The sequence below is a fragment of the Electrophorus electricus genome, chromosome 7 (assembly GCF_013358815.1).
Source record: "Electrophorus electricus isolate fEleEle1 chromosome 7, fEleEle1.pri, whole genome shotgun sequence".
Taxonomy (NCBI): Eukaryota; Metazoa; Chordata; class Actinopteri; order Gymnotiformes; family Gymnotidae; genus Electrophorus; species Electrophorus electricus.
Window position 1 is genome coordinate 27,603,227 of NC_049541.1, and position 14,455 is coordinate 27,617,681.

General features: G+C 45.5%; 1 protein-coding gene across 1 annotated transcript; it reads right to left on the bottom strand.

Annotated features, from left to right (window-relative positions):
• Nucleotides 1–18: 18 nt before the first annotated feature.
• Nucleotides 19–13,797, bottom strand: porb (P450 (cytochrome) oxidoreductase b). The gene is given in 20 exon segments (XM_035528335.1): nucleotides 19–1,637; nucleotides 1,640–1,701; nucleotides 1,786–1,860; nucleotides 1,863–1,875; nucleotides 2,189–2,334; nucleotides 2,457–2,495; nucleotides 2,498–2,538; nucleotides 2,540–2,676; nucleotides 2,679–2,724; nucleotides 2,825–2,982; nucleotides 3,074–3,255; nucleotides 3,535–3,653; nucleotides 4,011–4,127; nucleotides 4,286–4,384; nucleotides 4,918–5,007; nucleotides 5,384–5,508; nucleotides 7,081–7,230; nucleotides 7,550–7,678; nucleotides 8,023–8,071; nucleotides 13,609–13,797. Coding segments are annotated over 20 exon segments (2,037 nt in total). The 5' UTR covers nucleotides 13,785–13,797; the 3' UTR covers nucleotides 19–1,553.
• Nucleotides 13,798–14,455: the final 658 nt, after the last annotated feature.

Here is a 14,455-nt window from a genome sequence, read left to right on the forward strand (position 1 = left end):
AGATTACAAACAACCAGAGACACTGAAATTAAAGCTCAATTTTATTAAAGTCACGCCTAGAGAGCAGTGAACCATTGATCGCATATAAAACTGACGCTGACAAAATAACAGCAACAGTACCAATTTGCATAATATCTTCAAAAATAAAGCATTTAATATTAGCAATATTGATATGCCTTTCATTAATAATAATAATCCAAACTACTCTTTCAACAAGGCACAAATTGTAAAGGCCAACATCCTTTAAATTTTGCAGGTGGTTGTATTTTGACATGGACAAGTACAAAATTATTTCATTTCCATATTGAGCAAGGTCTGCAACATTTCTTGAGGCAAAATAGGTTAAAAATTTACTGGCTATGTTTTAGTTTTAAGTGAAAACAATATGTTAAAATATAATGCACATTTTCAGTATGTAATGCTACAATGTTGAAATGAAAGAGAAAGAATAGAAAAATACAGAAGGAAAAAGGCTTGAACATCCATGTCAATGGACATTACAGCTAAAAATGTAAAATGAACTCACCAATAACCCTCACTCAGAAATCTCAGTCATGTATGGGTATGCTTAAAGTCTCTACCAGTGTACCTTTCTTTAGGTCTAGGGATATGTATTTGTGTTTGTGTGTGTGTGTGTGTGTGTGTGTGTGTGTGTGTGTGTGTACACTTAGCTTTTAAACATTTTTGCAATGAAAATGGAGCATAAAAACAAAATAGAAAAAAAACATCTGACATTCTGCTTTGATTTTTACAGTTAAATACATGAAGCTTTCTTTGCAAATTAGCTACAATACAAATGACATCAGATGCATAACTAACTATATAGGCCTATGGTATCTGTGTCTTCTCAGAGCTGTAAAGAGCCGTCATCTTCACAGCCTGCGAATGGGGTATCCAATCCAGTACATTTCAGACTGCACGAATGGGCCAATTAAACCACAGGCTACTGCAAATTAGCATGTACTTGTATACATGAATATGCCAATTAAACCACTGGCTACTGCAAATTAGCATGTACTTGTATACATGAATATGCCAATTAAACCACTGGCTACTGCAAATTAGCATGTACTTGTATACATGAATATGCCAATTAAACCACTGGCTACTGCAAATTAGCATGTACTTGATTCCAAATATAAAATTTCTATGCATAAATGTAAAAGGCTACGTTCAATAGCCTTCTGCTAACACTACCCTACAACCAAGACACAGTTCATGGTGTCACAAGAATATTTAAATTTCCATACATTTGCCACAAAAAAAGTACTCAGTGCCTTATAGGAGCTGCGTTCTGTAAGGCTTCTCAGAGACTAACATACTGTATGACAGTTGAGTGATATATTCGTGAATTAGACTGAGACACACTGTATCTATGTACACAGAGAAGGTCTGAAGAGGGAGCTACCAGAACCAGCTCGAAACGAAACAGAGCCGTTTCATCCTAGGAGTTAAACGTTTGCCTGTCCTGTAGTTTTCCTGAACAACATTCCAAACACGACAAACACGTGTCATTTAAGCGGCCTACTGAAACACCAAGACACAGGGTTGATTTAACTCCACACGTCCTGCGAGTAGCGGCCCTTGGTCATCAGCTTTTTGATGTAGTCTGTGGCCTGGGCCCGCGTCATACCACCCCCAGCTCCTCCGCGATCTCGTAGAAGGTAGTCTGCACGTCCCTCGCCATGTTCCGCGCATACCCTAGAGGACAAAGAGGAGGACAATGGTTAGGAGACGGCTCACGCGGGAGGGAAGCGGCATTGTGCGGAGGGTGGGAGCGCTCACCCGCAGATGTAGTATTATATGTGGCGTTGTCTGTGTGGATCTGCCGCCAAATAGCCTGCTTGTTGTTCTTCACAGATGCTGCACGTACACCTGGAGACCAACACAAACGGGGGAGTCACACATGACTGCTGGCAGCCCGGGCCAGCCACGTCAAGAGCCAATAGCAGTCTGCACAATACATAAGGAAGGTCTGCACAATACGTATGGCAGATACAAATGTAAAACTTTGTTTTGTTTTTTTTTGCATTTTCAGAGCTTTCTGACCTCTAAATTAATTAAGTCTCTTTGGGTGCTTAATGAAATATGGCTGGCAAAATAATGGAAAGACGTAAGCCCACTAATGGGTTTTCAGCATGCTGGAAGACGCATAGTAACGGCAGCTTTCGGCCATCTGATGGCTTGCCTTGAGCTCCTGGTCTCTGGAGAAGGCCACGCTGAGCTGTGTCAACACTCCAGTCTCCTCATACGCCTCCAGCTGCTCCTGGTACAAGAAGTCCTCACTCCTGTGACGGCAGCCAAAGTACAGCACTGTCTCTCCCACCTCCTTACCTGGGAAGACGGTGGGCCCAAGACTTCATTCATGTAACGCATAATTAAACAAATGAATTATTTTCTGTGCACACACACACCGCACGTTAATTCAAGCGTGTTTGGAAAATGCGGTTCTCCACCTTTCTCTCGGAGCCAGGCGCGCTCCTGGATGAAGCCATGAAGGGGGCGATTCCTGTGCCAGGGCCGATCATGATTATCGGTTGCTGCCTTGAAGGGCAACCGGAACTGGGACTTGCGGATGTACATCGGCACGGTGGCCTTGTGCCCGTTGTCATTGGGAACTCTGCCCTTCAGCCAGTTTGTGGCGACGCCCTTGTTGACGCGGCCCGTCTTTTGTCTTGTACCTCCACTACCACAGCACAGATGTGGATGCTGTTGGGGTGCACCCTACAGCAGAGGGTGCTGTTCAACAGCATGTTCCATACAGCACAACACTGGTGCAAAGGCCATAGAGGAAGCAAGCCACAATCATTCAACAGAGAGACGCAAGTTCACCTTGGAAGAGGAAGCGATGGAGTAGTATCGCGCCTGCAGACGGGGAAGCAGCTCGCAGAGATGGTCAATGGGTGGCCGAAGTGACGGCATATCCTCCAGAATCGCCAGAATGTTCCGGCATGAGTCCAACACCCAGCTCTGGTACTGTGCCTGACATGGAACAAAAAAACATTGAGTTCACCCCAAAAACCCGCAGACTCGCTGACATCCTGCAGAGGGCGCGCAGGGCCTCAGGACGTACCTTGCCCTCGGGCGAAGAGGAAGCCATCTTGCGCATGTTCTCCTGGTCCTTGGGGTCTGTGGCATACTGGGCTAGCTCATAGAGCACGTTAGTCCGGGGGGGGTTCGTCACGTCCAGATAGTGAGTGAGGGCTGTATGGTAGGTGGTGGGGCAGGGGAACGGGTGCTTCTTATTGGACTCCTCTGGAAAACAATGACCGTGTAGCTGCATTAATAACATGGGAAGAAAGTTCCGATTGCGCGTATCAGGCTGTTGAAAGGGAGTTTATCCAAGCTACAGGGTGGGGGGATGGGATGGCTGCTGATACGCCCTGGAGATGGTTGCCACATGTGTCATGGGTCGACCCAAGCCCTGGCTTGGGTCTCTCAAGGTGTTTTTCTTGTGAATGAACTCAGCATAGTCAAACTGCTCTGTGACGTTTGTACAGACAAATTACGAAGCGCTCAAGGTTAGGGTCGTACCGTCGAGGTTGTTCAGGGAGATAACGGTATCAAGGTCCACGCCAAGGACATCTCCCAGCCTGCTTACGATAGCCGCGTCATTGGTGGGATAGACCGCCACGTGGTCGCCTGACTCGTACCTGGTTGGAGGGAACAGCAGCACATCCCCCGTTAACACAAGATCCATTGTTATGTAAGACAGTGATGTGCGAGTGTAAGCCAATCACATGCTCAGTATCCACCTTTAACTTATTAGTTCCTAAAGTTAATTAAGAAGGTGTTCATTTTACCTTTGGTCCTAATAAAGCAGGCATATCACATGGCAAGTCACGTAATAAAATAAGTCAACATGCAACAGGTGTCATTGGGTGTAATCTGTGAGTGCTTCTGAGTGCCTGAAATTGGATTTACTACATGTTTTATATAACATCTAATTTTTTGTTAGCATCAGTGAGAGTCAAAGCATTTCAGACGGCTGTAATTTGACATTAGGTCACCTAATCTTGGAGCCTGTGATGTCCAGCTCCAGGTGCATCAGGTGGCGGTCACCTCCCTTGTTTAGCTTGCGGTTCACTGTGACGGGGGCCAGGAACGGATTCTTGGCATCAAAGGGCCTGACAAACGTACAGAAAAAATCAGCGATTGATACTGGAGGTTTTAACAACATGCTGAACTAAAGTGAAGTTGAAATGTATGTCCTCTCTAAATGAAGTGTAGGCTCGTGAGGAAGGGGAGGAGACAGACTCAGGAGGGACGACTTCACATCACGTACGGTTTCTGGTTCTCAAAGCTCTTCAGGCGTCCCAGCTCTCCTGTGTAGACCTTGTTCATGTTCAAGTCTTCGTGGACCTTCAGCTCATACTGACGGATGCTGTAGGGACAGAAGGGAGTGTGTGAGATGTGTGCGAGATGTCTGTTCAACTCTAGAGAGAAGGTGTGTGTGTGTGTGTGTGTTCCAGGCCCAGAGTCCGTAATGAAACCAAGAGCCAAAGCTTTTGTGTCTGCTCATCAATGCAGTTACTCCAGACCAGAGCACTGAGGCTCTCAGGTTTCTCTGGAAATCCTGTTAACATTCAATAGATCACCGAGAGAAAGACAGAGACAAAGAGCAAGAGAGAAAGGATTGAGTGAGTGTTAGACTCAAAATGAGAACTTAAGTGTGAGAGAGTGAAGCAGTGAGGATTCGAGCACAGGGGAAAAGAAAAAAAAACAAAAACCCAACAAAAACCAAAAACAAAAAAAAAATAAATCAAAACCCCAGAAACCGCTCAGGTCATGCTGCCCTGCAGAGCGCTACTGCCTCGTTTGAACGAAAGCCAGCGAACTCTGGCAGCAAAACCCGCTTTGTGAAGAACCTAAGAAAGAACGGCAGGACAGAAAGGATGGGATGGAGGACACACAGACCTGAACTCCTCTCCAGTGGCCTCTACTCCGAAGTGTTCACACACAGCAGGCCAGAACTGCTCTCGCCACGACACAAAGTCCTCCTCAAGGCTAGGCAGGAACAATCAGAAAGCAGAGAGTAAGGAGATCTACACACGTACCCGGCAATGCCTGGGAGATACAGAATTCTCTCATAGTAATTAAACAAGTTATTAATTACATCTCCCTTATATATAGTTATAATTAAGTCTCTCTTACAGTATGTTTGCTACTATCAGCCAAATTCAGTCATTACCTCAACACAGTGTTGTACCCCTGGTTATTAATATCCTATTATTATTTCAAAGCTGTAGCTTTTTGTCTCCTAATACGTGAAGATTTGCAGTGTCGAGTCTGGATGTAGCTAGAAGATTTCTGAAGTTAGGAACTAAGGACTAAAGCGAGACAGAGACCCGAGCGCAGGGTCCCTGGACCACGCTGGACTCACTTGCCATCGTCGTCTCCCATGCCCAGGTCGAAGATCCTACTGCCCCCAAGCTCTGAGAGCCTCTTGTCCACATATTTGCCCATAGCGTTGTAATGCTCATACGTCTTGTTGCCAAGCGCAAACACCTGCAGAGAGATATGACTACACCTTAAACACAACAGTACAAACAACAGCTGGATATACATCATTTACTGTGGAAATATAAACAAACAAAACACAAACAATCCAATACAATAAACAAAATCATCACTGTCACCACCAAGAAAAAACTTTATATATTGGCTTCTGACATTTTCAAATGGCTACAATGGTTATACAAGTTATTTCAGCACACAGCAATTTTTAATAAAGCATCTTCAAAAAAAGAAAAAAATGTGTTTTAGATGGCTGGTTCTACATTTTTCAACAGACATAAATAAACCAAGTATCTGCTGATGACAGGATGAACTATAGCCTCTCTAATGACATGGAATGTTTTGCATATGTTGTGCACCTACAGTGGAGGCAAAACCGTGCGATGGCTCACAGCCGGAGTCACTTTCATCAGGTTCAGTGACCTTGTAGTGCCACAGAACCACAAACTGAAAGAATTAACTGGGTTGGTTTTACCAAACTAGTTAAAGTAAAAACAAGCTTCTTGACTACAGACATTTGAATCTTGCTAACTGTGTTTACTACACTGTTTAAAGCACATCTTAAACACAGACAAACAGCGGCTGGTCACTACCAGCATAAACTGCTCATCAACCAAAACATGACCAAACAGTGTTGTCCAAGTCAACAGTGTGAGGTTTGATGGATGTGTGTCCTCGCACTGAGCATGGTTCCTGACACAGAAGGACAGTGCAGGAGATCGCAGGACTCCCCTGCCGTCACAGTTCCGGGCCTGGTTGAGTTCGGTTCTGCTCTGAGCCATGTGAAGGGGGATGGGGAGGTCCACCAGCGGGGATGGCGTTTTGGCCACCCAGCTACAGCCCTTTGTAGTCGCACCTCAATACACGCTGCTCATCTGTGAATACTAATGCACTCTGGGGCACACACTCCCTCCGCGACAGGGCAGCGAACAGAACACCGGCGGCGTCCCCATCACCCAGTTCTAGCTCACGACACAGAGTAACCTCTGCAGATTACCAGCGCCTGCCGAGCCCGCAGGACATGACATGTCATTTCGCTTGGTGGAGAGCCAGTGGCGGTTGAGGGTACCACCTTCCGTGACGGCCCAGCCATTCACACTCTAGTGCGTCACATGACGAGAGAGCCGTTGGCCTCAGCGCTCATCTGCAAAGTCACTACACAGTTCACGAAGAAGCACAGAAGGTCTCACACTCCACCGTACTGTGAAATGCAGTGATGGCGCTATAATGTGTAGGTGTCAATTTCCTGTCAGCTGCCTCACAGAAGTGTAACTCGGCAAAGCATGACTCAGCGCTTCAGCCCTGCGCTGCCACCACCTGCTGTGTCAATGCCTTGTCACTATGTACACGAGTGTCATGGGAAAAGCCTGAGGTTACTAAAGGCCGGGAAGCTACTTGCTAAACGGTCCGCCGTGACTGTTGAGAGGGTGGAAAATGGTCACTTGGTTGGCTTGAACACAGCCGTGTGACCTGCCAATGCTTAGTCGTATAGTAGACAAACTCACTACATAAACACTGTGTGAAGTGGCAGAGAAGCAAAGAACAGCATAACACAAGCCTCACCGTGTAATGAAGGCCGTTCAGGTCTGCGTCACTCTCCTGTAGCCAGTCGTAGAAGTCCTGGGCGTTATCTGTAGGATCTCCTTCTCCGTATGTGGCCATGCAGAAGATGGCCAAGGAGTTGCTGATTTCTTTCAAACGTGTCAGTTCACTCTAGGAGATGAGGATTATACAGAGCCTATGGAATACCCCCATCAACACCAAGTCCATCTCAAAGGGATTTAGTATTTCAGGTACACATGCTGAAAACAGGGTTTTTTCTTAATCCTACATCTAGGGGAGGAACACTGGAAGAGTTCTCGTCTCTGTAGATCAAGACTCACTACCATGCATTTCTTTTATTGGGTAACATGGGGTTCACTCAACTCTGGATCTTATCGGGTTCAAAGGCAAACCCTGATTGGGTGTGTGTGTTGAGGCGAGTTTTAGGAGGGCAGGCTGCGGTTAGAGGCCTGTCGGTCTGTGCCGTTACCATGTCGTACTCCTCAGGGTCTGCTGCCATTCCCTTCATGCCGTAGCGCTGGGCGTCCTTAGATAGCCGATTGGCAAACTCCTCGGCGGTGCCCGTCTGGGACCCGTAGAACACCACGATGTTCTTGCCCTAGTAATGATGGACATAAAATGACACACTTTTTAAATTAGATATTAGTTACAAAGTTGATACAAACTTTATCACTTCAGACAGACAATAAGAGACAAAGAGAAACACTAAAAAGACATTGTTACAGGGAGGACACTTCAGACACATACCATGCTCTGTGCGTGACTTGCTTTATTCCAGTCTTATCAGCACACAGCCAGTACACAATTGTGTGTGTGTGTGTGTGTGTGTGTGTGTGTGTGTGACTCATGACACGAGACACTCATGAGACTAAACCACTCTGCTCTCCTGCACTCGTAGGCCTGTTCTGGATTAACAAAGCTCCGGGTTTTCTCCAGTCTTACCGTCTTCTTCATCTTCTCAATAAAACTGGTTTCCCTTGCTGTCGGTGCCCTACGAGAAGAGACTGGGATCATTAAAGGTGATCATTTTGAAACGACTGCAAATATCAAGACAATTAAAATCAAATAAATATTCACTGAAGAGGAACCAACAATCTTCTCGAAGCTGAGGCCAAAATTATCTGAAGAGAACAATTGGGAAAAAGACTCATCTGTTCGTTTGGGTTACTATACAATACTATGTGAACTTTTGAAAGTTCAAACGTCATTATCAGTGAACCAAAGGTTTATTCAGCAAACAGCAGCAGTCTGGTGTCATTGACTTTCAGCTCAGACGGACCCCATGCAAGAGGGCGTGAGGCAGGCACATGTGTGTTAGGTCTGAGGCCTTGAGCCTTCATCTCTCGACCCAGTCAGACTGTCAGAGCGCCTCCTTCAGTATGCAGCTGGGGAGGGAAGCTTCTTCCTCCAACACACACACACACACACACACACACACGCTCGCTGCCTTGTGCTGGGCAGCTTAGGTGAATGAAACGAAAATGAGGATTTTATTTTATTTTATTTTTTTTAAATATGAGAAATAGAGAAAACGCAGGCACCAAAAGCCATGGACACAGGATGCATGACATCACATTATGATTGATCTGTGAGTTACAGAACAATCATACAAAGGATATTTAGATTTCTAAGTTTGCTACAGAACGGCTGTGCCATCTTAGGCTATGTGAACATATCGGAATTGCCATGAAATGCTTAACAAGACCAGAACAATAAAGCAGAGTGCTTATTTCTTAAGAATTAGAACTTGGAAACATAAGAGGCACTGGGAACACAAACAAAAACAAAAGCATTAATGCTCTCCCACATACACACCCTCGCACGCACACACACACCAGAGCCGAACGAAACTGCTGAGGAAGGAGGAAAAAGGAATGTAAGGTCCCTTTGACTAAGCAGCACCGAATGATCAAGGCAACCTGCCAATTATAGCACAAGGATCTGAACATGTTCAAGGCACTTCAGTGCAAAAATTTCATCGCCTACAATACTGCAAAAGGCCATTTCCACATTTGGATTTAAAAGGGAAAGAAAACAAATAAATAAAATAAACAAACCCAGTCGTGCCACAAAGAATAATGTAGAATTAAACACACTACAAGTGTACCCTTATAATAATTAACAAGGCATGTGGGTCTTGGCTATTAGAGCATGCCCGTCAGAAAATGCATGGAAACAAATGACTCCTTGGCTAATCTTAAACTTAAATCTTGCACTCATAAACGCATGCAAAACCACAGAAGTTGTCTATGACACAACCAGTCATGGTCCTCGATGTGTTTGTTCACAGTGTGGAGCTGGACAGAATAACACTGGTTCCAGTCTGCAGACCAGCCCAGGTCTAGTGCTCCAATAACTCTGGACCGTGTCTGAACACCACCACTCCCTGAGTAGATACCACATCGAACCTCCGGGAGATTTAAACACCACGAACGACAGCAGTTTCAAACTTCACGCTCCCATAACTCCACGCTTTGTCTACAAAGTGTTTACACAGCAAGGTTCTCCCCCCCAAATCATGCAAACATACATGCTTAGATAACATGACTCGGCATGTTTTGCCCTGGGGGGAACATGTTGGAGGGGAATCACCCACCTGTCTGCCGTCACCAGACGGTCCTCCGGTAAGGAGAACACACAGCCCATAGTCTCAGAGTGCCAGGGAGAGGTCCTCTAATATACAACTCCACAGGAAGAAAGAGGACAAACTACATATCGCTACAACACGCGACATCTATGACACTTCCTTATTCATGGCTTGAGAGAACATGAGAGAGTGGAAAAGAAACAAAGCAAGAAAGAGAGAGAGGTTAAACACCACAGCCAGTTGAGACTTCGGGGAAGGGTATGAGGGACTTCTCCAGAGAGTGCAGATGCTAGGAAGCTTCACAGTCTGATCTTAGCGTAAATCCGAATAAAGCACGCAGTCCTGAAACCCTAGAGTGAGCACCCGACAGTGAGCTGGCCAAAGACTTATCCCAACATCCTGAAACACACACGATGTCATCAGTAAAATCCAGGCCAGATGCGCAGCTCAGGCTGAGGGTGAGAGCTTTCCATTTGGACAGAGAAAAAGTCCAGAAGCTCAGAAGCTTCGGGGCATGCGAACGGATTCTCAGTAACCATTCCCTGCGTCACTGAAGACTGTGACGAAAAGTGCAGCCTCTGTGCTTTCCAGACACACACACACACACACACACACACACACACACACACACACACACACTTAACAGGCGCCAGCAACATCTGGCAACAACCTAGGCCGTTATGGTGGGAAACCTCCACTCTTTAATGAAATCTCCTATAAAACCAGCAGCAGACCATTACACTGGCGCACACCAACACACTAAAACACTGAAACACTCAAACTGGAACTCGGGCCAAGAACCTCACTGGGTCTTGCCGCCTTTCACAGCCTCTGAGCCACATAGAAAGAGGCACACAGAGACCAAACGAAAGAGGCACAATGTCCACAGTTCTGTAACCCCGGCAACACTTGTAAGAATAACAATGTTGCCGCATTTGTAAGAGGGAGAATGACTGAATGCCCGGGGGTTGGACACCTGCCCCTCACTCACATTCGCTTGCTGCCCATTGGAGGGCATGGGTCTTGGATTGCCATGGTAACCTCATCTGTCATAAAAGGACTCTCCCGTGACAAGCTAGGCCCTGCGCCATTCAGGAAAGTGGCAAGAGCAAATTAGAGATGGTCCATGCGGAGAAAGGAAGGGGGACAAAGCAGTAGGGGGTGAACAGAAAGGAGCGCTTGTCTTTCGCCTCAACTTTCCACCTTTAGCGGGGGCCGAGAGAAAGAGCTGGCTGGCCTCTGAGCTCGTACCCTCCAGGGAGCGCTCAAACAAGACCAAACGGGAGCCTACACAAGGCTAAATACAGTTACACTCTTTCATAAGCACAGCCCAGCAACAACAACGGAAACCGTGTGTGTGTGTGTGTGTGTGTGTGTGTGAGAGAGAGAGGTAGGAGGGCAGGGACTGATGGCTGTTCCATCCTGCTCACGTTAGCCCTCCAACCCCCGACATTCTAGAGAGACCAAAGAAAGTGTGTGGTTTTATGTCCCTGCAAACACTTCACTGAAAGAAAGATCCTCCCCCCAACTGGAGAGAGAGAGAGAGAGAGAGAGAGAGAGAGAGGGAGGAGGACCCTCCTCTTCCTGGAGGTCTGCTGCTCATCATGTCTGCGTGTGTTTTCACATGTGCTCAATGCTCTAGCATTCACAGAGAGACAGAGAGAGAGAGAGAACCAGCCTTTCCAGTGAATGGTCCAATGGAACATTACACCTGGCGGTAAATACAGAGGATTTAAATGTAAGTTCAGAAAACTAAAAACCATGACAAAAATTAAAGTAGGTGAAGAACAAGGTCACCTCAGTAGTTACGGCACGTTACATGTTTGGCATTAGACCAGGTGGACATTCTCTACAAGTGTTCCCTGAAGGTTTACAATGGAGGTTAACAAGGCATACATACAAACAGGTAAACATCTCAAGACAGCTCACACCTCACATAATCGTCATGGGGTAGAAATGCACTCATCCAAGATCAGTCTTGTGGAAAGACATTTTGCAGCCCATTTGGCTTTCTGCTCCCCAACAGAAGAAATGGTATAAACTTTGTGTGTCTATTCACGCTGTACTGAAGTTCAAAAAGATCTTCCAGTACTTTCCTTCCTGTAATCACACCTCACAACTCACCATAAAAAAGCAAAATCTAAGTATATATACATAACCAGTGTGTACCACATGCATTCAGTCCCACAGCTGCTGGTCTCCACAGGGCCACAGGGCAGTAAGGATGAAGAGAATACAGAACAGGTGGTGATTTCTGGAGCACTCACACTGTGCTACGCAGAGGATTTCTGTCCTGAAGGGTACAGTGTGAAAGAAGGGTTGTGGGTTCACGAGCTAACGTTTAACCTAACCTCGACGGCATCATCATGGCAGCACGATATCTAACCAGAGTGATACGTAATCTGCTGTTGAAGGGTAATCTGCTTCAGGGCAGGTTATGTTTCCTAGCCAAACCAACCTGAGACTGAAATCTGGAAACACCCAGCTATGTTAGAAGACCAGACAGCCAGCATCAGGACCCAAACACAGCAACAGTGCAGGACTTCTTGAGAAGCCATGATGCACCAGGCTATTAAAACACTTAGCCCAAATCAGATTAAACCCACTGGTAAATCCGCTTTCATCCGGCAAAACGTCTCTCCTTTCACCAAAGACAGCGCTTACACGCCACACCGCCACCACATCATGCCTCTTTTCTACAGTGCTGACACTGTTATTAATAAGTAATTAAAAATCGCATCTTAATTAATCTCTTGATTTCTATATGAATTCATTGTTCCTCCGTAACTTCTGTCTTGGTTAAGACAAGGCGAAGGCATCACCAGCGCCTGAACATTTTCCCTTTTGTAAAGGCAGACCAGCATCTGCACAAGTGAACAGTAAAACATGCACAAAGGACGCATGGTGTGAAAGACACACGCCTCTGCTGCTGCTGTTCAGAGAACCTCGAAGCTCGAAATCGGCACATAGAGAGTTTAAGATAAACAGAGAGAACTGGATAAAAAGGACACTGAAAATCATTGTGCAGTGTGTGCCTTAAAAGTACAAGATCTGAATGAGAAAACATTCCTTTACTAGGACAAATCACCCAAAAGTTAAAATACATGTTGAACACTCATTACTGAAATGACTATTATATAGTCTCCAGAGTTGAAGCATATAAAAGATAAGGAAACACTTGGTTTGGACGAACAGTTTGTTGCTAGTTTGAAGTGTGTCATTTATGTATGAAAAAGAAAAGCAAAAAAAGACTGGACACAGAAACCCTAAAAATGCCAAGATCAGTTTCATGATATCAACAGAACAGCAGCTGACTGGATAAATTAACTAAATGACATGATAAAATCCTTATCTTTGAAGTCATAAAATACTAAGTAACTACTTATAAATTGTTGCTTGTAGAAGCTGTGGTCCAGCAAAAAAATTGTAACGTCTTCATTGTATATTAAAAGGGTCTTTTTGCCCTTGCTTAAACCACAGAAGGAAAGATGAGGGACTACTGCTTCTAAAGAACTGCCCCTCCTTCTGAGATTTGTTCTACCATTTAACACAACTTGCCTGTCTGACAAGAAACTATCATCTTTTCAGTAAGCAGACATTTCCTTTTGAGCAGGCATACAGTTCTACTAGCTTGACATAACGTGCTTTCAAGGATGAAGAAAGGAGGAGGGGCATCAATCCAAATCAACAGGTTTGATCTTCATTCATTCATTCATTCATGCATGCATGCAGGCTAGTAAAAATTCAAATACAATTCTATTGATGGAAACAAAGATAAACAAAGTGATCATTTTAAAAAGTGTATGGAGACACGTTCTGCTATAACTTGCATCTTCTCCTGAAGAACCTACAATTCTCCACAATACCTCAAAAAAGCTCTCTGATGGACATCTCGGCCCCATTCCACCCAGATTTAGGCCCAGCACACGGCTGCTACTCACTGGGTTTCCAGCTTCGGAAAGTCTGGAATGGTGACAGGCTTCTTGCGGAACATCAGCCAGTATATGATCACGCCGGCGATGAGCGAGAAGAGGAAGATGTCCAGGTTACTGAGAAGACCTTCCTCTCCTTCCATCAGCTCTGGCTGAGTGGAGGCGTCAAGCTGCTCACCATCCATTGGCGTGAAACCTCTGAAAGACCAGAGACCTGCCATCGTTAGCCATCCATGCACAAAACAAACGACTGTACACAAAACCTCACAAGAACAACAGCATACCAACAGTGGTAAATGATGATCACAGAGGTGTATATTATAATGATAATGTCGGCGTCACTATACTGAATAAATAAATGTTGATGTTTACACTGCTGTTTTCTGATCTTACTGTGATGCTGTCAGCCAGTAGATGTTAGAAATGCATGAGTGCGGACGTTTGCTTCACATAATCTAAGATGACATCAACCTCATGTAGGGTGAACACGTGATGTTACTGGGCATTGTGCCAACATTACAGAGTAGACTTCCTCTTTCCCCCCCACTCTCTGTAGTGCCACCCAGGCCCAGCCATAATCTCTGCCAGAGAGGTTGCCAAGTGCTTCACGCTTAGTTCTATAGTTCGCCACCAGTGAAGTACTGTATTCCACTAAGCGCGACTGTGATGAGTCATCCCTCGGCAGCTTTGGCAACCTTTCAGTACAGCACAGCGCACATCTCTGAGGGACACCCGTGCTGCACCCTAGCGAAGGCGTGTGTCAACAACACCAATGGCCGAGTTCAGAACTACATACAGCCGTGTGGCTTAAAACGCACAAAGCATTTGAACATTTCTAACAACGAGGTAAACAAAA